The sequence below is a fragment of the Equus quagga genome, chromosome 7 (assembly GCF_021613505.1).
Source record: "Equus quagga isolate Etosha38 chromosome 7, UCLA_HA_Equagga_1.0, whole genome shotgun sequence".
Classification (NCBI taxonomy): Eukaryota; Metazoa; Chordata; class Mammalia; order Perissodactyla; family Equidae; genus Equus; species Equus quagga.
Window position 1 is genome coordinate 32,990,588 of NC_060273.1, and position 21,358 is coordinate 33,011,945.

At 46.6% G+C, this 21,358-nt stretch overlaps 2 protein-coding genes across 2 annotated transcripts in view; both read right to left on the minus strand.

The window, feature by feature from the left end:
• RADIL (Rap associating with DIL domain) overlaps positions 1-21,358 on the minus strand; it is a 68,902-nt gene that overhangs the window by 35,874 nt on the left and 11,670 nt on the right. The window lies entirely within an intron of this gene.
• On the minus strand, positions 13,474-17,707 carry PAPOLB (poly(A) polymerase beta). Its single transcript, XM_046668601.1, is given in 2 exon segments — positions 13,474-15,731; positions 15,733-17,707. Coding segments are annotated over 2 exon segments (1,905 nt in total). The 5' UTR covers positions 17,602-17,707; the 3' UTR covers positions 13,474-15,695.

Genomic DNA, 21,358 nt, shown 5'->3' on the forward strand with positions numbered 1-21,358 from the left:
AGACCAAACAACAGAAAATTATGCAAAAGAGCAGACCAGGCACTGACATCACATGTAGGATTGTAAATCAGAAAACTGTTTGGCCCCATGAGGTAAAGCAGAGATCCGCAAACTCAGCGTCCAGCAATTTCCCTACAGGCGCCCGCCCCAGAGGCGCCCCGTGTACCAGGACGTGTGTACACGATGTTCCTAGCAGCACGGTTCACAGCAGCCAGATCCCAGGCCGCTTGCAGAGTGGATCAACAGCACGATATCCATCCAGTGGAATACTATGCAGGGAAAAGGAATGAATAAAGCCCAAGCAACAAGAAGGCGACTCTCACAAACATGCTGAGAGAGAGCAAGACACGAAAGAAACATAAATCCATTCACGTAACGCTCAAAACAGGCGAGACGAAACTCCTGTGTGGGGAGACATACACAGGTGATAACACCATAAAGAAAAGCGAGAGAATCCTCCTTACGAAACCGGGACGGTGGGCACTGCCGAGGGGGCAGGGACGGGCTGAGCTTCGGGCCACTCTGGGTGCTGACGACGTCCCGCTCCTTGCCGATTCCATGCTGACCTGAGCCCTGGGAGCGCTTTACACCCCCTCCCCAGCCACAGGCCCACACCCCAGGCAGCCTCGCTCCATGCCTCCAGCACCTCTCCTCATCGCCCACCCAGGGGGCCGCCAGCGCTTCCCTCCCACAAATGCCCGATCCTGGGGCAAAAGGCGAGTGTCCCCAGCACCCCAAGCCTTCCCTCCACCTACGCCGGAGGAGATCCATGAAAACTTGCACCACACAACGCCCTCCTGGACTCCACCTACAGCACCTTATTTCTTAAGCTGGGTCCTGTGTACACAAACAGGTCATTCACTATTCTGCATCGACTTCACGCGTGCTTGAAGAATTTCACAGCAAAGACGAGGACGGCAAGGAGAGGCAGCTACAGAATGCAAATATCAGTGGTTCATAAACATTCTAGAAACTGCTCAACCTCACAGATACTAAAGCTAAACACAAACTTCAACAACAGGGTATGTTTTCCTCCTGTCAAATTAGCAGAGTTTTAAACGCTGGAATCATATGACAGCGAGGACGAGGAGAGACGCACATTCTCAGAAACCGCTGGTGGGAATATCAACCGGCACTGACCCGCCCCACATTTTAAAAAAGCTACAGAGACGTTGCCAGCTCCATCAGTGTCAGACATGGGGACGTCGGTCCCTACAACGTCTCCGTCCTCCCACAAAGGAGCCCCACTTCAAGTCACCATCGTACAGAAATAATCAGAAAGGAGTCAATTCCGTACTAAGATGTTTATATAAGCACTATTTATAAACAGAGAAAAATAGGAAACATCCTAAAAACCCACTAGGGACGTGGGAGATACACCTGTTCACCGGCATTAAAACTGATGTTCACAATATGAGGAAATAAGTATATTAACTAAAAAACAGAGGATATATATAGCTATGTACAGGTACATAGGTTGATTTAAATTATGTAAGATGATAAATGCACATACGAAGAAAAGACTAGAATGAACGGCACCAAAATACTAAAAGCGATTCTCTCCAGGAGGCAACTTCACAGATGATTTTTACTCTCTTCTTTACACTTTCCCTTATTTTCCAAGTTTTCAACAATGGGTATGTCTTATTTTTTAAAGTGGGGAGAAATTACATTTTCAAGTACTGAAGAGCATTATTTTCATGGTAAAACTTGGACGTTCTCCCACGACTTAGGGTCTTAATGAGGGAAGAACATCCCCTCCTCTCTAGAAGCAACTAATCACCTAATTAAGATAATGGGTAACTGAGTAGATGAAATGCTTTAGCCATTTGTTAGTCGCAGATGGAAATGGAGCCTTCCAGAACTGTGCCAAAGAAAGAGCAGTACGGCAAAACAAGGAATTGTCTTCAGCTGAAACCAAAGGCCACGCTGATTCCCTGTGACGTCTCTATACCCCATCTTAGCGAGGACCATGGTCAATATTCACGCTAACAGCTGACACACACGGGGTCGCTCCCCACAGGCGCTAACGACCTAGAAAGGACAGTCCGCATCTCTACCAGCACGTCCGTTCTCTGGATCCAGCTGGAGAACCAGCTCTTTCGTCCCTGAGCTTAGCAATCTCTATCTTGTATTAAGTGCCTTGGCTTTTCACGTGAGAGGAGGTTTCTGGGCCCCCAGAGCTGGCCACCCCGCCCTGTGCTGCGTCCGCATCCTGACGAAGCTTCGATCGCAGTCCGCAACATCGTTCTGAAAGATGCTCTCCACGACTGATTCAGGTTGGAAGGGAGAGTTGAGGAAACTGCTTTGAAAGTTGAGCAAAAGGACAAAGAAGAGAAACTAGGAAAGAAAAGATCAGAAAAACCCACACCAGTCCAGGAGACCCAGAACCTGAATAACAGAAGAGCCAGGAAACATCATCAAAGGAATAATACAATTTTGCAGAACTGAAGAACACGAGTTTTTAGAATAAAATGGCCCATGGAAAGTCTAACATACAATAGAGGTAAAAAAATGCATAAAGGGTCAAAATGCGCAAATGGATATATTTTAGTGACCTTAATAAGATGATAAGAGACTTATGGATGATATAAATAAATATGATAGTTAAAAAAAAATAAAAGTCTAACACAAAGGATGAAAACACACCCCCACCGAGACGCATACTGAGAATTTTCAGGACGAGCCCGGGGCGGCAGGCAGCGTGGAGAAACTATATGTGCTTCCAGATGGAGAAGAAAGAGATTAAGTACAAAGGATCAAGAATCAGGATGCGCTGCAACTGCCTACAGGGGCGCTGAATGTTAGAAGACACGGACCAGAGCCTTCAAAACTCTAGGACAGAAAATTATGTTCATTCTAAAGCTCTGTACGCAGCTAAACTATTAATCAAGCATTAAGGTGGAATAAAGATCTTTCTAGACAAAGGGTGTTTTAAACCATTTTAACTCTCAGGAAGCCACTGGGGGACATACTGAGTCAAAACGAGGGCGTCACCTAGAATGAGGAAGAAGGGAGTGAGGACGAGAAACAGGGGTCTCCCCGGGAGAGACACCCAGGGGATGACAGTCACGTGTGGGCTCCGAGAGGTGCAGCCCCGACCGAGGCAGCGGAAGGCCACAAACGCTGAAGCTGATTCTGCGATCCTGAAGAGAGAGACGATAACTGGCCGGGGGAAGGGAGATACTGAATCAGTGAGAAGTACCAAGAAAAAGAACGAGCAAACAAGCAATAATGACCATAATTAATTTCAAAGACTCTCAAAGTTGGACAAGAAGGAAAAGCAATCTTTGTATTTATCAATCTTCCATCGTGAAAACTACACCCGGTCTAGAAATGTAAGCCCTGCTTACTGATCGAGCCAGAACTGCTGCGGCTGGACCGAGAGGACACGGCGAGGGGGCCAGCTGTTTTGAACGAGGGATGGTGAAAAGAGCCACATCCTCATCTTCGTGGCAGAACGTCACTAGATAACGCCAGAAATTTTCAAAACCAAGCAGTAGCAGGATAAGTTTGTTATTTTAAGATGTGGAATTAAATGCCAAAAACGAAAGAGTTCACAGTTGGAAGTGGTTCCCTCTGGGGGTGCAAAACTGGGAAGAGAGGCCGGCTAGGGAACTGCTGTTTGTAGTTCGTTTTGTTTTGAATTAGTGATGAGAAAGTGCTGCTTTCATTGTGCACATACATAACCATAACTTTGGTGAAAATAAGTAAAAGTTTTTAAATGTACATACTTTTCAACCCACTAAATGAATGAATGAATGAATGCACGCTTAAATGGTATATAGTTCATCAATTCCTAGGCACACTTTTTTTACATTTTAGCGTCTTTGAAACTGGAAAGCATCCTATATGCATGTGGAATGCCAGCCAGGCAGCAGCTGTGATAAGAGCTTGGTTGTTAGGCCTGGGAAGGCAAGATTCTGCAATATTTCAGTCATTTATGGGCCATTTGAAGAATGAGTGTTGTGTGCAAACTTGCAGAATTTCATGCCAGCAGCTTGGAAGAAAATCCCAGAGATGACAGTGGGGCACTCTTTCAAGAAATGCCACATCGCCAGTCTTCTTGAGGGCACGGAAAACGCTATTGTGGGGAAAGGTACACACCGACAGCTCCGAGTTGAAAAGAACTACACGTTGAATTTACTTCACTCATATTTATCTTCTTATGTATGCCCAAAACGAATACAGATTAAAATCCACGTTTAAATAAATCTTTAGGTTTATTAGAGCTCTTTACATAAGTACAAAACTAAGAATCCTAAGTAATAATAAAGTGCTGTGTCCTAGTTTAACTTGCAGTATTTTTTATTCTGGTGATAAGCCAGTACTGATGATCTTACAATTGATAGTGTCTTTTATTTAGTGAAATACAGTATATACAGGATTATCTACTGCAAAGTTGCTCTTAAAGATCCCAATATATATGTATTTTGTGTATTTTGCTCTATCCACACCACAGAGTATTCTATAATCCCTAAAACGAATTAACTAGAACTAGAACAGATGATGTGGGGAGATTTCCAAAAGGAGTCTGGTAAGAAAAGACACAGAAAACTAATACGTGATCTCATCTTTAAAAAACGAACTTTGACAGAAAGCATGTGTATGTATAAGTTTGAGTAAATCACACAGGAGTACCCAAGCACAGAAAAACTACAGAAGGTCACTGTGGTAGCAGCCCTCTAAGGTGACCCCCACGACCTCTGCCCCCTGGGATCACCCCGTGACTATGTTCATGGGCGAAAGACTTTGCCGATATAATTAAGGTTACCGATCAGTTGATCTTAAGACACGGAGATTCTCCAGTGGGCCCAACCTCATCACACGAGTGCCATCAAAACAGAGTCTTCTCCAGCTGGTCACAGAAGAGAAGAAGTCAGAGAGACAAGAAGGTTTTGACCCAAGGGGTTTTTTCAGGGCTGAGTTGGGAGGGGCCACAGGGCAGGTAAGGAGCCCAAGACGGGCCCCTGGTCAACGGCAAGCAAGAAAAAGGAGGAAAGGAACAAACACAACAGATGGAGACTTCAGTCCTACAATCTCAAGGAATGGAATTCTGCCAACAACCAGTGAGCGTGACAGAGGCCCCGCCCTCCAGAAAGGACGGCAGGCTGGCCACCGCAACCTTGACGGCAGCCGGGTGAGACCTGCGCGGAGCGTCCAGCTACCCTGGGCCCAGACTCCCGACTCGTGGAAACCGAGACGATAAAAGGGTGTTGTTTTCAGCCACTAAATCTGTGGTTATTCGTTGCAGAGCAACAGAAAACAAGGACAGATTTAGTATGAGGAAGTGAGCTGCTGCTGGAACAAATACCTACAAGGCGGAAGGCACTTTGGCATCAGGCAGTGGGTGCAGCTGGAGGACCTTGGAGGAGCATGACAGAAAGAGTCCAGGTTGCCCTGAAGAGGCTGTTAACAGAAATGCGGCCATTTCTATCACGTAAACATAACAACATGCCTCAGAGAAAGCCAACTGCAGGAATAGCGTGGCAGCAGAAATGCAGACTTTGAGAAAGTGGCAGAGAAGGCTCAGAAGGAAGTGAGGGGCATTTATGGGAAAATGGAGAAGGAGAGGGGATGCTCATGGAAATGCGCCCCGCGGCACGTGCAAGCAGACCTTGCAAGTGAAGCTGAACTGCCACTGTGGAGCTTTCCAGGCAGAGTATTGAAGGCGCGACCTGGTTTCTCCCTGCTGCTTAGAGTGAGAGGCAAGAGGAGAGAGAGAAATTGGAGGAACAGATAACAGAAAGGAACCCAGACTGGACGATTTTGAAAACTCTCGGCCTCTCCAGATGAGAAAAGATGCCGAAAGTCAGAGACGGCGGTGGCGAGTATGGCAGAGCAGAGGCTGCATGTGTCCCGCTCGACCCTTTCCTGAAACCTCAGAAAGATCGACAGATCCAAGTGCTCGGCCACACAGAAGACCTTCTCAAGAGATTAAGGGTGTTCCTCGTAGGTTTTCTTAATCAAAGCAGAGGCCCTGAGAGGTTTAAGAGCATCCTTCACCATCTCAGCAGAAGCTAGAAAAGACAAGGGTTATCTCAGAGATGTCTGTGCAGGTGGTTTTGTCTAACGGAGCGGAATCCCCTGAAATCCATGTGCGGCCCACAGGCTCTCGAGAAGATCGTATAGACAGACACGGCGCCAGCTTAGCCCGACAGGGCAGAGAGGGCACAGGATGAAAGGGCTCCTGCCAGGAGGCAGGCCGGTGACACCACACAACTGCAGCCACGTGCGACCCTTCACGAGAAAGGAAGAGCGGCGAGAGATTATTCCCAGGCCCTGAACCGACCAAGGAACTCCAGCTGCAGTCTGCCGGGCTGGGTCTCAAAACTGCCTTGGACAGGGAGTCCTTCTCACCGTCCATTTTCCCCTTTTAACACAGAACGCCTATGCCTGTGGTCTATGCCAGTCCCACCACGGGGCTGGGAGCTGGGGCGGGTACCTCACCCCGGCTCCCAGGTCCGCGGGTGGAGACGGCTGTGGCCCTCCACCCGGGGGCTGTACTTAATAGATTATACCCAGGTGCCTCCTCCACGCCTGATTTAGATTATTTAGATGACGTGATTTGGGTCTTGAACTGACACTACAGTGGGACGAGACTTTGGGGCACCTGGAGATGGGTGAAGTAGATGTGGATCCCTGGGGGCCAGAGACACACTTTGGTAGCCAGGATTCTAAGATGACCTCCGATGACCTCGCCTTGTATAATCACCTCCCCTGAGTGTGGGTGGGACCTGTGAATGTGGGAGCTGTCACTGTGATTATGTTGTGTGATATGGCAAAACAGGTTTTTGCAGATGTAATTAATTTCACTAATCAGTTCGCTTTGGCTTCATCAAAAGGAGATTATCCAGGTGGGCCTGACCTAAACGCATGGGGCTTTTAAAAGCTGAGCGGAAGTCGATACAACGCTGCTGGCCTGAAGGTACAGGCGGCCACGTGGGAAGGCAGGGAGAGTAGCCCCAAGAGGACAGCCAGCAGGAGACAAGAACCTTGTCCTCTAACCACAAGGAACTGAAAGATGAGCTGGGAAGTGGTCCTGCCCCAGAGCCTCCCGTCAAGCACTTGGCCTGGCTGCCATCTTAGCTTCAGCCGGTGCTACCCTGAGATTCCAGCCACACCAGGCCGGACCCGACCTGCAGAACTGTGCGCCAAGACAGCGGTGGTGTTTAAGCGGCTAGGTTTATGATAAGTTGTTATACAGCAATAGAAAACTAACACAGGCACGTATGAGGTTGTTAACATGATATTAGGAGGACTCGAGCGGGGAGGCACCCACGTGGGAGAGAGCAGAATTCCATGATAAAAAAAGTTTACATCGTACAAACTCATGCATGAAACATTAAATAGAAGTGTGTTAACATTAAGAGGGGTGTTTATTCCCTAAGATACAATGGCCTAAGGGTTAACCAGTTGACTTTGGACAAAGACGACGTCACCACTGAAAACAGCTAATGCTGGAGAGGGTGGGGCACAAATAATAGAGAGAGAAGTTGTTAGGCCAAAATCTGAGCCAGAGGAAGAACCAGGAGGTAGGAGTGTATGGAGCCCCTTTTGTCCTGAAACATTTGCCAGCTCCAAGGAAAGAGAACGGTGGTATTGATAGAAATCAAAGCCCGGGGCTCACCCACCATCGAGAGTCTAAAGGAGACCCTCCCTGAATTAAGATGAAAGCACAGAAGAGAAAGTGAGCCAGACATAACTCACTCTACCCCACCCCACCCCGGGGGGCTGTGGGAGGAGTGGCCCCCAGCACTAATCAAAATGGGGGGAAGGGAGAAGGAAAAAGCTATAACCAAACTTATGTGACCTGGGCCAAGAAACCTCAAGCGACAGTTTCGGTTTAAAGGCCTTGACTTTGTCGCGGGCAGTCAGCAAGTGCACACAGTGAAAGGTAAGCGAGCGCCCCAAGGACACGTGGCGCCCTAAGAACCAGCAGGGATGGACACAGATTATACAACACCTCCACACGCACCCCGAGACTGGACGGGAACGATAACGGCAACGTGATTTGTAACAGCCCAAGACTTGAAATGACCAGAATACCCATCCACAGTGGGATGGATACAGTGGTACATTCACACCACGTGATCCGACCCAGGAATGAAAATGAGCGATGGCTACAGCAACACGAATGAATCTCAGCGACACGCCGAGAGACAGAAAGCACACAAGAACACACGCCATCCAACTGAGTTCACAGAAAGTTCAGATTCAGGCAGAACCACGCTCTGCTGTCAAGGAACACGTCCACGCGGAGAATGGGGCCAAGCAGAGCATCGCCACTCACCGCTGGGCTCCGCTTCTGTCTGGAAGAAAGATGCAGCGCTCACTGAAGAGGGGTCTGTGGAGGGCTCATGCGCTGCTCCTCGTGATCCAGTTCCTGGCCAAGTGGAGGTTACTCAGGTGTTTGCTTTATAACTATTTGTTAAACTGTTCACATATGTTTTATAACAAATACGTAAAAGGGGAAACAGCTCACGGCGGTCTAAAAGGAACAGGGATTTCAGTGACCCTTTCTCTCTATGTTCCTATGTGTGGTTCAAATTCTTTAAGATGAACACAGCTTATTTGCACGACCCGGAGGGAGGGGGACAAAGATATTCTCGTGGTGTGGGTGGGCACACCTCTCCGCAGGCAGCTTCCCAGCGCCGTGGACTCTTTCCAGCGGCATCCTCACGCTCCGGCACGCCCAGCCCTGCCGGGTCCCACATCCATGAGTCACAGGCCTCTCCCTCAACTCTCCTTGTCCGCCAAACTTTGTGAAGGGGCTGTCTATGCACATGCTTCCTGCTCTCTTTTCTCCTGCTCCCCTTTCTGTACAACTACGAAGCATGTCAGACACAAAGAAAGGTGTGAAGAACAAAATAATGAGCACGAAGTTACTCACTACCCAGCCTCAAGAAATAAAGAAGAAAATGATAGATGCAGATGAGCATTCTCTCTCGTACCCAGAAATAACAGCTATGCTGATCAGCAGGCATAATTCCCATGTATGTATTTATTCTTTTATCATATATTAAGTATGGCTAAAACATTATATACACACACATTAAGTAACTCTGGAAAAGATATTTCATTTAGCAATTTTTAAAAACTTGGATGAAATGGTACCATATGGTATGTATCCTTATCCAGCTGCTTTTTTTACTCAGCATCATGTTAGCGGAACACATTCATTTGCTATGTGTATCTCTAGTTCTTGCCTTCTCATTGCTGTGTGGTTTTCCATTGTAATATATTAAAATGTACCCATTTTTCCTGTTGATGGATGAGGAGGTCAGTCTCCAAGATGGTCCCTAATGATCCCCGCCTCCTGGTATTCAAGCCCTTTTGTAGTCTCCTCCCACAGTGAATGGAGCCTGTTTAAAAACGAGGACACCGAGGAAATAGCAATGTGTGACTTCCATGATTACATGCCTTGGGGCACAGTGCTCTCAGGTCACGTGCTCTGGGTTAAGCTGGCCGCCATGTTGGGAGGACACTCAACCAGCCCTAAGGAGCGCTCCACATGGAGAGGAGCTGAGGCCTCCTGCCTACAGCCAGCATCAACTGGCCAGCCAACCCCTCAAATGTTACAGCACCCTGGCATTCCAGAGGCTCATCAAACATGGTCAGGACAGTTTTCATATAGATTTCTGGTTTTGGTTTGGTTTTCCTATCCATGTACATAAGTGAATTTGGCTGATGATTTTTCTGTGTCATACTTCTCTGGTTCTGACATGAAGTTATATTAGTTTCATAAAATGTTTCTTCTTTTTCTGTTTTCTGAGAGTCTGAAGTATAATGTTGGAATAATTTTGTCCTTGAATATTAGGAAAAATTGGCCTGTACAACCTTCTGGTTTTACGTATGTGTTTTGGTTTGGTTTTGGTGGGCACATTTTCAAACTACTCATGCAATTTCCTTCAAGGTTATAAGTCTATTCAGGTTTCCTATTTGTCTTGAGTGAGTTTTTGTAGGTATCTTTTACTAGGATATTGTCTAAGTTTTCAAATTTACTGGCATTAAGCTGTCTATAAGATCCTTCTCTAAAACTCACTACTGCGTTTGTACATATATCCCCTTTTAAATTCCGAAGATTGCTTATCTTTACCATCTTTATTTTTCCTCATCATCTTGACAGTTTTGACTATTTTGTTAGTCTTTTCAAAGAACCTACTTTTCACTTTATTGATCCTCTCCACTGTGTGTTTGTTTTCTGTTTCTTTAGTTTCTGCTCTATGTTATTTCCTTTCTTCTCATTGGATTTATCATATTCCTTTCTTACCCTAATTACATAAACAGATAGCTCATTGATCTTGTCTTTATTATTTTCTAGTATAAGCATTTAATGCTGTGACTTTTTTTTTTTAAGACTTTTTATTTTTCCTTTTTATCCCCAAAGCCCCCCAGTACATAGTTGTATGGGGTATTTTTAGTTGTAGGTCCTTCTAGTTGTGGCATGTGGGATGCCACCTCAGCATGGCTTGATGAGCGGTGCCATGTCCGCACCCAGGATTCGAACTGGCGAAACCCTGGGCCACTGAAGTGGAGTGCGAACTTTACCACTCGGCCACAGGGTAGGCTCCCCTTTTTTTAAAAAAAAAAAAAGATTTTTTTACGTGACCTCCTTCTAAATAACGCATTAGCTGCATCCCACAAGTTGCATTTCCATCCCTGTTCAGTTCTGATTGACACTAGAGGATCTTTTATGACCCCTGAGTTATTCGGAAGTGTTGGGACTTCTGAGCGCTGTGTCAGAGACTGTGACCATTGCCTTTCGATATCCATTCCCTCCTTCTTCCTAACAGCGTAAAGGTGAGGAATGATGAGGGAACCTACCCGGCTAACAACAATGACATCTTCCAGTCTCCCTTGCAGGTAGGCGTGGCCATGTGACTAAGTTCCAGTCAGTGAAAGGGGAGGGAATGTCACTGTTGTGACTTCTAGGAAAGCCCCGTGGAAGGAGGACACAATCTACAGGGACACCTGCCCTTCCCCCCCCCTTCCTTCTGGCAGTGGCCCCACTATCATCCTGCACCTTGAGGTGACCTTGAGGATGGAAGGCATGAACTAGAATGGTGGGGCTGAAAGTGAACACAGCCTGGGTCCTTGGCGGCCAGGAAAGACGCCTGAGCGACCCTGAACTCACTACCTCTGTAACATGAAAGAAAATAAACCTGCATGGTGTGCAGCTATGTTATCTGGCCAAATGCAGTTCTCAACTGATGGAGACGTTTTAAGATATCACTCTGATATCAGTTTTTTAATCATAAAATATTTCAGTCATATGAAAGCATTTATGACTTAGACTAATGATAAAAACGAACACCATTTCATCCACCACGTGACCTGGAAAGAGTGGGGTGCTTCCAGTCTCCCCGCCCTCTCCCGCGGCGCCCCCCTGACATCTCCCCACCTCTGAGCCTACCAAAGGGAGCCACTACTCTGGAGCCTGTGTTCCGCATGCCCTTGGTTTTCATTTATTGCTATACCGCACATTCTCATAACCCTACATTATACTGCCCTACTTTGCTTGTTTTTAAGCCTTATATAAATTGTATCACACTGTGCATCCTGCAATTTTCTTTTTCCCTCAATATTATGAGATGCATCTACAGTGACGCACTGAGCTACGGTCCATTTAATCTGACGGCTTTATGTTATTCACTGCACGAATACACCACTATCTATCCACGCCCCACTTATGGATATGTGGGTTATCTGGAGCTTCAGGCTATAACAAAACATGGCTACAAACACTCCTGCGCTCGTCTCTGGTGAACCACGGGACAGAGTCTCCAGGAAAGTGCTCCCCGACTTTTCTGGACGTCGTTTTCGTAAACCGTCTATCCGGGAAAACGCCTGTGCATTTCTTTTGCCCGAGTTTAATTAGGCTGTTTGACCTTTCCAAGTAGACTCTGCGTGGTAGGAAGGGGCGCATCCTTAATATATTCTGGAGAGCAATCGTTTGTCTCATTTGTTTATTATGAAATCTTCTCCCCGCTTAGAGCCTGTTTTTCACTTTTTGCTGTTCATTATTTGATACAATTAGATTCTGTTCATCCATCTCTTCCTTTATGGTTTGAGGTCTTTTGTGTCCTTTTTAGGAGATTCTTCTCTACGCTATTTGTTATTGATTTCTAACTCACTGTCCTGTCAGAGAACCTTGTTCTATGAATCAGATCATTTGAAATATGTTGGGTCTTGCTTTCTGACCTATCGTGAGGTTAACACTTATACATGCCCAATGCTTATTTGAGAATGATATGCATTTTCCAATTGTTGGATGGGGGGTTCTATAATAAATGTCCACTGGCTAAGGGATGACAAACACCAGCTGGGTGGATGGGTGACAGATCCAGCCCTGACCGTCTCTTTCCCTGCCCCCCAGGGCTGCTTTCACGCTACAAAGGTAAAGTTACGTAGTTGACACAGAGACCGTGTGGCCTCACGAAGCTGAAAATATCTACCATCTCGCCTTTTATAGAAAAAGTTTGCCAACCACTGTTGCTGTGTTGAAAACGTTTCCATTTTTTCAGTCTGCTTGATATCATTAATGAAAGAGTTGTTTTAAAATCTTCTCTGACAATGACACTTTTGGCAATTTCTGTTAATCTTTGTTACTTTACACAGAGGCTAATTTATTAAGTGCAAACAAGTTTTAAATGGTTCCATTTTCCTGCTGCATTATTTCTTCTCTCACTTACGCAGTGGTCCTTTTGTCCCTAGTAACTACTTTTGCTTTGAAATCTGTTTGGATGATATTGTTACTATGACAGTTTCTTTTCGTTAGCACATCTTTTTTCCATTCTTTTATGTCTTACGTTTTGGGTGTGTCGCTTGTAAATAAAAGAGCATAGAGCTGGACTTAGTTTTTCCATGGAATCTGACAATCCGTCTTTTAGTCAGGAAGGTTGGTCCATTTATTACATACAGTGACATATACTTGGTTTCATTTCCTCCATCCTAGATTGTATGTTTTTACTTTATTTTTTTTAGTGAGGAAGATTGGCCCTGAGCTAACATCTGTGCCCATCTTCCTCTACTTTGCATGTGGGACACCACCACAGCACAGCTTGATGAGCAGTGTGTATGTCCACACCCGGGATCTGGACCCATGAACCCTGTGCCATCAAAGCAGAGTGTGCAAACGTAACCATGAGGCCACTAGGCCAGCCCCTATTGTATTTTCTCTGTATGCAGTTTTTTTCTCTGCTTTTCCCCTCCTTTCCTTCCTGCCTTCTTTAGGATTAAGACTTTTTATCTCCATTTTTTTACTTGTATTGATTTGAAATTTTAACCTTCTCATCTTTTCTCCCAAAAGTATAACATGAATTCTAGACTTAACCAAGTTGAAAAGCTCACCAGCGTCTCCACCCTTCTCTGAACAGTGCGGAACATCTTAACTCTTATCGTCAGATTTAAACCCCTATGCTTGCTTCTTTGCTGTTTATTTTTATTGTGTTTTTAACGGAGAAATACATCATCTGTTTCCAAAATAGCACTTGAAAAATACAAGGAGTACAGATACTATAAAACAAAGCAAACTCCAGCCATCAGACACTATGCACATCATACGAAAAAAATAGTCTAACAGTCAGGTAATGAAAACTAGAATTAAAAAGGCCCAAGTTTCCAGCTTGGTAAAACAAGTACAGTTACATGAAACATTTAATAAGCGAATTTTCCCCAATGTGTAAACAAAATGACAAGACTAAATTTGTGCCTGGCCATTTCAACCCGACACCACAGCTACTTGCAACACACAGGCACTGTGCACACCTCGCCTGCCTTCTCACTGGGGTGGAGGGCAGGGTGACCACACAGGGCGGAGGGGGCAGACGGGCACACCGTGTCCTGGATGTCGGAAGGAATGATGAGAAGAAAGCCTCAGTGACTACAGAGCGTGAAAGGAGAAAGACCGCATTCCTGCTTTGGAAGATTAATCTAGAAGAATAGGGAAAGGGTCTAGGAAGCTACAGTTTAACGTCAACAATGCGCATGTGGTAGAAAGGAACATGGCTGGGGGAGGAGAAGGTCGGAACCAGCCAAGTGGAGAACCTGTCAGATCAAAATTGAGTTTTCATTCATCTCCAGCTGCTGTCACTCATGCTTCCTAAACATGATGTTCCGCTGCTTAATTATGAGCGGTCTTTTTTTTTTGCTTGTTTAAAGAAAGGTATTCCTAATCTTTGGTAGGATAAAACAAAAGTAGAAAGCTGACTAGACAGCTGACTAGACATCAAGCACTTGCTAGAAATTATTTGTTATGTTTCTAGACATAAAATTCACTGATGAATTTTAGTTAAGTCATTTAAAAATAAAAATTCGTTTAAAATTCTTGGAGAAAATGCCTTTTTGCTTACACATTTAAACTGGAAACTAACTTTACTATAAGCAGGTACTCTGTGGAGCACACAAAATTTCTCATATGCAGAGAGCAAATGGCCATCCAAGATTGACAACATGGCTCACAGGCATTACTTTCAGTAAAGTCTTATCAAAATATTAGCCATGGAACCAAAATTTAGTGCTTTATGCCACACGGCCACAGGATTGCTGGTTCCACACTACGGTTAAGAAAATATTAGCATTCTGGGTTTTTTTAAGAAACAACACATAAGCAGACCTTGTGCATAGGAGCCAAGAAGAGCAGGGGGAGGCAAAAAGCCTTTTTGCTTCAGGACAAATGATTAAGGACAAGACTATGGAGCTTTTTGAGCTCCAAGACGATGTGTGCTGTTCGATCGCTGATTGTGGGCACCAGAAGCCAATTCTACAGATAAAACCAAGATCTCATTTCTTGATCATGTCCCATCAAAACCGAGGACTTACTAATCACTGTTTCGTGTCAAACATACACCCTAAGAGCTGACATTTCGTTTTGAAGGGTCACAGCTACCTCACAGGGACTGAGCTTGATGCATTTTCATGCTTGTTCTGAAGTACAGGACACCACGGCACGGGGGTACCCAAGCTGAAGGTTAACAATGAAAAAAACTCTTCAGGAAAAAAAGCTAAAATTCATCAAGCTGAAAAATCTAAAATTAGTTCTATCTTCTAATAAAAATATACATAAAGTGCATCATCACTGCAAGGCATTCTGATACCACTTTGTATTGCAAATTTTCCCCAACAACGCATCAAAGATAAATCCAGTCCAGAGGTCAGCCACGGGTACAAATATAGTGCAGGGTTTTTCTCTTTTTTCTCTTTAAGGGCAGTAGTCCTCTGGAAGAGTTAACAGAACTGTCACGGACACATTAATAATCAGACACGTTGACAGCAGTACTTTCAGCTTCACACACTAACCTGGACTTCTGATCAAGATTAGCCCAGTAAAGGCAGTGACCAAAGAAGCTTAAATCTACTTTGAGTCCTTTCTACTTTGGCCCCCTTCCTTCTCCTCCTTTCACATTTGAAGACAACAGGTTGAGCTGGCAGATACTGTTTATGAACCCTCAAAGTTGTTTTCATCAGTTCACTCTGCTTTATTGAATTCCTGACAACAGAAACAGGATGAGCAGGGCTACTGGAAAGGTCTGCCCTGGACGTTTCCCACGAGGCCAACAGAGAAGCTGCTGCATGGAGTTTCTAATTGGGTTGTGCTTGTCCCTTTATGAGACTGTTCCTCTTCTGTTTTGGTGTCCTTGGTCCTTTCTCCGTATGAGATGAGAATGTCCCCTAGACTCCTACTATAGGGTTAGCTATGTTTGCGGCTGCACTCCCTGAAGGCCTGGGTGGATGGTTCACCAGACAGGTTGAAGAAACGACTCTGGTGACCGTGGGCTTTGGGGGTGGAGAAACAGCTGGGTGAGAGGCAGTCTGAGCAACGCTTTCACTCGGTGTACCCCCGGAGCTGTCACTGGGATACACCTGTGGCAAGGAAACATCAGTAACCTGTACGCTGCTCACAGGTGCTGCCATTACAGCCAAGGTAGGACTGTTTCTGCCCTGAGAGCTGCCACTCACTGGGCCAGTCTTCACAGTGCTAGGAGGCGAAGGCACAGACATGCTGTTTTCACTGTCTGCGGTCAAGTCGAGGCTGTCGTCACTCAAAGCTGTCAACCTGACACCTTCTGCCAACTGTGTTTTCTTTTGCTGAAGCTCATGATTAGGGAGCAGCTGATGAAGTTCCTTTCTTTTTAAATGCATCGCAGCAATCTTCATATCCATCTCAAACATCTTGCTATTTATAGCTTGCCTATAAACCGTGTCTGTGAAAGACTGGATGTCATAGGTGAGATCAATACTGAGAACATCAGAGTTTTCTGGTTTCTTTAATACTAACCCAATCACCCACATTGTACGAAATTCTTCCTTGTCGGGATTTTCTTTGGGTGCTGGAAACGACTGAGGATTCACGTGCGCCAGTGTGATAAATTCATTCTTCTCCAAGCTTCCCACCAGGATTCGGATTTTTGATTCCACCAAGCCCACCCACTCCAGATGCTGTTTTTCAGTTGGTGCGCTCGCTAGAAGTACAATGTAGTGCTTGTACTTTTGGAAGAAGCTGGGTGCTTCAAAAAGTTTGGACCACTCGGCCCTACTCAGCAAGATTTCATGTGTGATAGCAAGCCCCTGTTTAAACTCCTCGACCATGACCATCCTTGTGGAAACAGACACGTTGTAGGTGGAGTTCTGCTGTGGGTACGCCGGTGTGATTATAGGCATAAGATGGTACCTGTCACTGGGATTTACCCTTGGGTCCCACACAGGCAAATTAAGATTCCGCTCTTCCGGCTCTTTGAGCAGCACTGGGTTTGGCCACTCCCATTCAGAAAACACCAAGAAAAATTTACGTACAAGGGTGGATGCTATGGCGTTTGGATAAAGCTGGCAAGTCCTCGCCACTAGCATGGCCCAGGAAACCCCTCCTAGGAAACCTAATATATTGGAATAGATGTTGTGGCACTTGGCCCACAATTTGATGGCTCTTAGAGTCAACCTGAAGTTGTCGATGTTGGGGACGAGGTGTAAGATTTCATCAGTGACTCGGCAGCCATTAAGACTTCTTATGCATCGAATGTCTAAATTTTTAAGCAGACTATCGTCTCTTAGGTCCAAATCTTCTGGAATCGTCTGCAGTGCTAATCTTGCAAACAAAATGTCAATCTCGATCCCATCAAAACACAGTTTGATGACGGGAACAAACGCCTCCTCCACGGCCCGCAAGTCTTTCACCTCCTCGTGGAGCTTCAGCTTGTCGTAGAAGGAGGTGAAGAAGTCGCCGCGGTCCACGTGTCTCGGCGCCACGCACAGGGCGTCTATGTCGGCGCCCTTCGTGTGCACCCCCAGCCGGTAGGAGCCGAACGTGAAGATCTTCCCGCCCACGCTCTCCACCACGGCCTGCGGCAGGCTCTTGCTCTCGCTGATGTCCCGGATCCATTCCTTGACCAGATTATTCAATTTCTCCAAAATCAGAGTCCGGCGCTGCAGTTCCTCTTCCTCTTCGAACACCCCGAAGGGCCTCAGGGTCTCCACCAGCTTCCGGGTGAGCACGCAGTCAGTCTCCTTGGGGGCGGCCAGACTGATGGGCGCGGAGATGCCGGGGTGCTTGGGCGGCGGCGGGGGCGGCGGGGGTCCCGGGCTCGTCACCGGCAACGGCATCATCTCTAGCGCCGACCCCTCCGCGTCGCCCCCGTGGCCGCCGCCGCGACCCCCGCGGCCGCCCGGGTCATGATCCGCTGAGGCCGGAGGGGCGGGGCTCCTACCAGCCCGGGCGCGACCCGCTCCCGCTCCGCTCCCGCCGCTTCAAGCGCCTCTCCGCCGTCCCCTCGGCCCCAACATGGCGCCCGGGCCCTCGGCGCGGCGTTCTAGAACGGCCACGCACGCCACGCGCAGCACGCATGCGCGCTGCGCAGAGTCTCACGGGAGTTGTAGTTTCCAGGGGTGCAACGCGGCCATCAGGCGGGTGGGAGTGGGCAGGGGCGTGCCTTCGTTTTCGGCCTCGTTTTCATTATTTACCCAGGCCCACCCATCTAGCCCTCGCTCACCATTTCGTCTTACGCCTCAGATCTGCTTCCTCTCCAGGGGCAGCTTCAGGTGTTCCTCTCCCGAAGGCACATCCTTTAGCAATCCCTTTACAGCGAGGGTCCGCTGGTGGCGGCAGCTCCCGGCATGGCCTCCGTGGCCCGCGGCCGGCATGACGTTCAGCCAGGCCTGCCACTCTGGGCTGACGGTTCCGTTCTCGCCACGCCTTCGAGGTCCTAGCTGCTGTCTTCTGGTTGCCGTGGTTGCTGGTGGGGAGTCTGCAGTCAGGCCAAAACTGCTGCTCACCTGTCCCGTCTTTTCGGCAGCTGTGAAAACCTCCTCCGCCCCTGGTTCCTGCGGTACCACCGCTAGGTGTCAAGGGCTAAATTCCTGTTTCTTTGTCTCACACAGGATACCCCATGATTCCTGAATTACATGCTTTTCATTCCGTGACCTCTGAAAGATTCTCAGGCGTGTCCTTGGAAGATGCTCTCCCGGCATTCTCTTGATTCTGGTCATGTGACACATGACAGCCCTTCTCATTGTGTTCTCCGTGTCTCTTCCTCCGTGTTTCTTTCTGGGCGACACCAGATCTACCTCTCACTTCTCCAATTCTCTCTTCAGCTGTATTTAGTCTGCTGTTTAAGCCCTCACTGAATGCTTATGTTTTTATTGCTAGAAGCATTATCTCGTCCTTTCCCAAATCTTCCCTGCCTTTCTGGGTGACATTCTGTTCTTTCCTGTTTCCTTTCTACCTTTTGTTTCTTTACACGTTTTACACATATTAGTCAGTATTCTATAACAGTCCCAGTTCCTAATCGGATTGTATAGCTAGTTCTCTACGGACTGATTTGGAGTGGCACTGCTTCACATGTCTTGTAATTTGAGGCTGTGGGCTCATCTCTGGCGAGGCTCAGCATGGCTGTGTGAAGGATGTGTCCTTCTAAGGGGATTTGCTTTGTCTCTCTCAGATGTCTGCGTGCACTATCAAATTATGTACACTGTAATTTAAATGCTCATCCAGGGGTTATCCAGACCACGTAAGGACTGTGATTTTTGAACCTCAAACACGTGTGAGAGGAAGAGCAGTTTTCAATCCCGAGGAAGAGTCTTTAGCTCTCCCCACCCAGAGCCCAGGTCAAGAAAGGTAACTCTTTGTCATCAGCTTTTACCAGGTAGCAGATTCTTCCTGTTCCATATTGTCACTCAATATGTCACCCCTTGAGGGTTCCAACTATATTTGGAGGTCTCAGTTCCAACTCCCTACCTCTTAAGGTCCTAAGGCTCTGTGCGACTTTCTTGGGCAGCCATTAAACTTAAGTTTCTTAGCTACCAAGACTGGCAGATACCTCCAGGGCGATTATAGCTTCAGAATCAGCTAAGATTCTGAGGTTTGACGGTTCCTCTCTTTTTTTTTTTTTTTTTCACCCCTAGGGATGTCCTTTCTTTTCTTGAGTACTCAGCTATGCATCTGAAAGGAGATTTGCTATATTTTATCCAGCACTTCTGGGTACTTTATATAGAAAGATTCTTCAGAATAATTAATCCTACGTATTGCCAGAAATCTAAGCACCTGTTTTCCAGCCCATTTCAATATGCTTTGTGTGCTTAACATTCCAGTAGCACATCTATCAGGAGGGTCTTTGGTGACTTCTCTGTTGCTTTATCAGATGGATCCCATGGTCTACACCTTTTGTGACCCGTAGCAGCCTCATCTTGGCCTCCATGGCACCACATTTTTGTGTTGTCTTGTACATCTCTGGCTTCCTCTCAGTCTAATTTGCTGAGTGTTCCTCCGTTACTTAGCCTTTAAATATCGCCTATTTACAGATTGATTTAATTTTTTATAGCAGACTCTTCTGAGCTCCAGGTCCCTATCATCTGACTTCCTATCTGTCACCTCTATTTGGACGTCTCAAACTTCACATGGTCTAGAGAGAACTCTTACTGTTCCCTCCATAACTTGTTTCTCTCTCCGTAGTCTCCATCTTAGTAAATGGCATCTCCATCTACCCAGATGCTCATACCAGAAACCTGGGGATCATTCTTGACACCCCCCTCCTTCTCATCCCCAACATCCAGTTCATTTACAAACACTGTGGACTCTACCTCCAGAATATATTTGGGATTCACCCACTTTTCTCCACCTACTTCCCTCATAACTCTAGTCCAAGCCACCATCAACGCTCACCCAGGCTCCTACAGTAACTTAATTACTCTCCTATTACTGACTTTCTCAAAGTATTCTCTACCTCGTAGCCAAAGTGGTCTTTTAACCCCTCCAGTGGCCTCCCATTAAACTTAGTCTAAAATCCAAAATACCTAACAACCCAGGTTTGCCTTTCCCCCCAGCCTCTCTCCAGCCTCACCCCAACAACATCCCCCCTATGCCCCAGCCACAGTGGCCCTCTTTCAGTGCCCTGCATTTGTGCCATTCTCTCTCATCCTTGGGTCTTTGCATAGTGCTAGTCCCTCTGCCCAGAAATTTCTCCCTGCCCCACCAACTGTCCACTACTCTTCACCTGGTTAGTGTGTCGTCATCTTTGAGATTGGCTTAAATTTCGTCTCAGAGAGAATTTCCCCAACCCTCATGCTAAATTAGCACCTGTACTTTTCTTTCAGGGCATGCGTCACAATTTGTAATTATATGTTTTTTGAGTGATTATTTCTTCATCTCTATTTCCCACTAGTCTCTCGGGTTCCTGAGTACATGATCTACTTGTTTTGTCAACTGCTGCTTATCTAGCACCTAGTCAAGTCCCTAACACATGGCAGCACTCAACAATTACTTGCCAACAAATGAATGAATGAGAAGAAAAGAGAAAATTATTTCTCCTTCAAGTCACTGGCAAATCAATATCCAGAAGACTGATTTCTGATTTCTTGAGGGGTTTTTTTTGTTTTGGGTTTTTTTTTGCTGGGGAAGATTATCCTGGAGCTAACATCTATGCCAACCTTCCTCCACTTTATATGTGGGTTGCCACCACAGCCTGGCTGACGAGTGGTGTAGGTCTGTGCCCAGGATCTGAACCCATAAACTGAGGCCACTGCAGCAGAGCACACCGAACTGAGTTAACCAGGCCCCTCCTGAGTTTTGATTAGGTAGAGGGGCAGTTTCAAATTGACACATGGTGACCTTTGGGAAAGCACTGCATGGCTCAGTTCACAGCTGCTCCCACCTGTTGGCTGTAGAGTTTCCACAGCTGCATGACCCTAGCAGCCCATGGGACAGCGGCCGCTTCTGACTGGAAAGTGTTTCCAGGGGGGCCTTTTGTGAGTCGAGGGAGGAGGGCTCGTACTCAGTGCATAAGGACTGGAAGGGCCGCACAAGAAAGCAGGCCACTGTTGTAGCAGCCTTTCTGGGGAGGATGCTGCCTGGCAGTGCTCACTAGGAAAC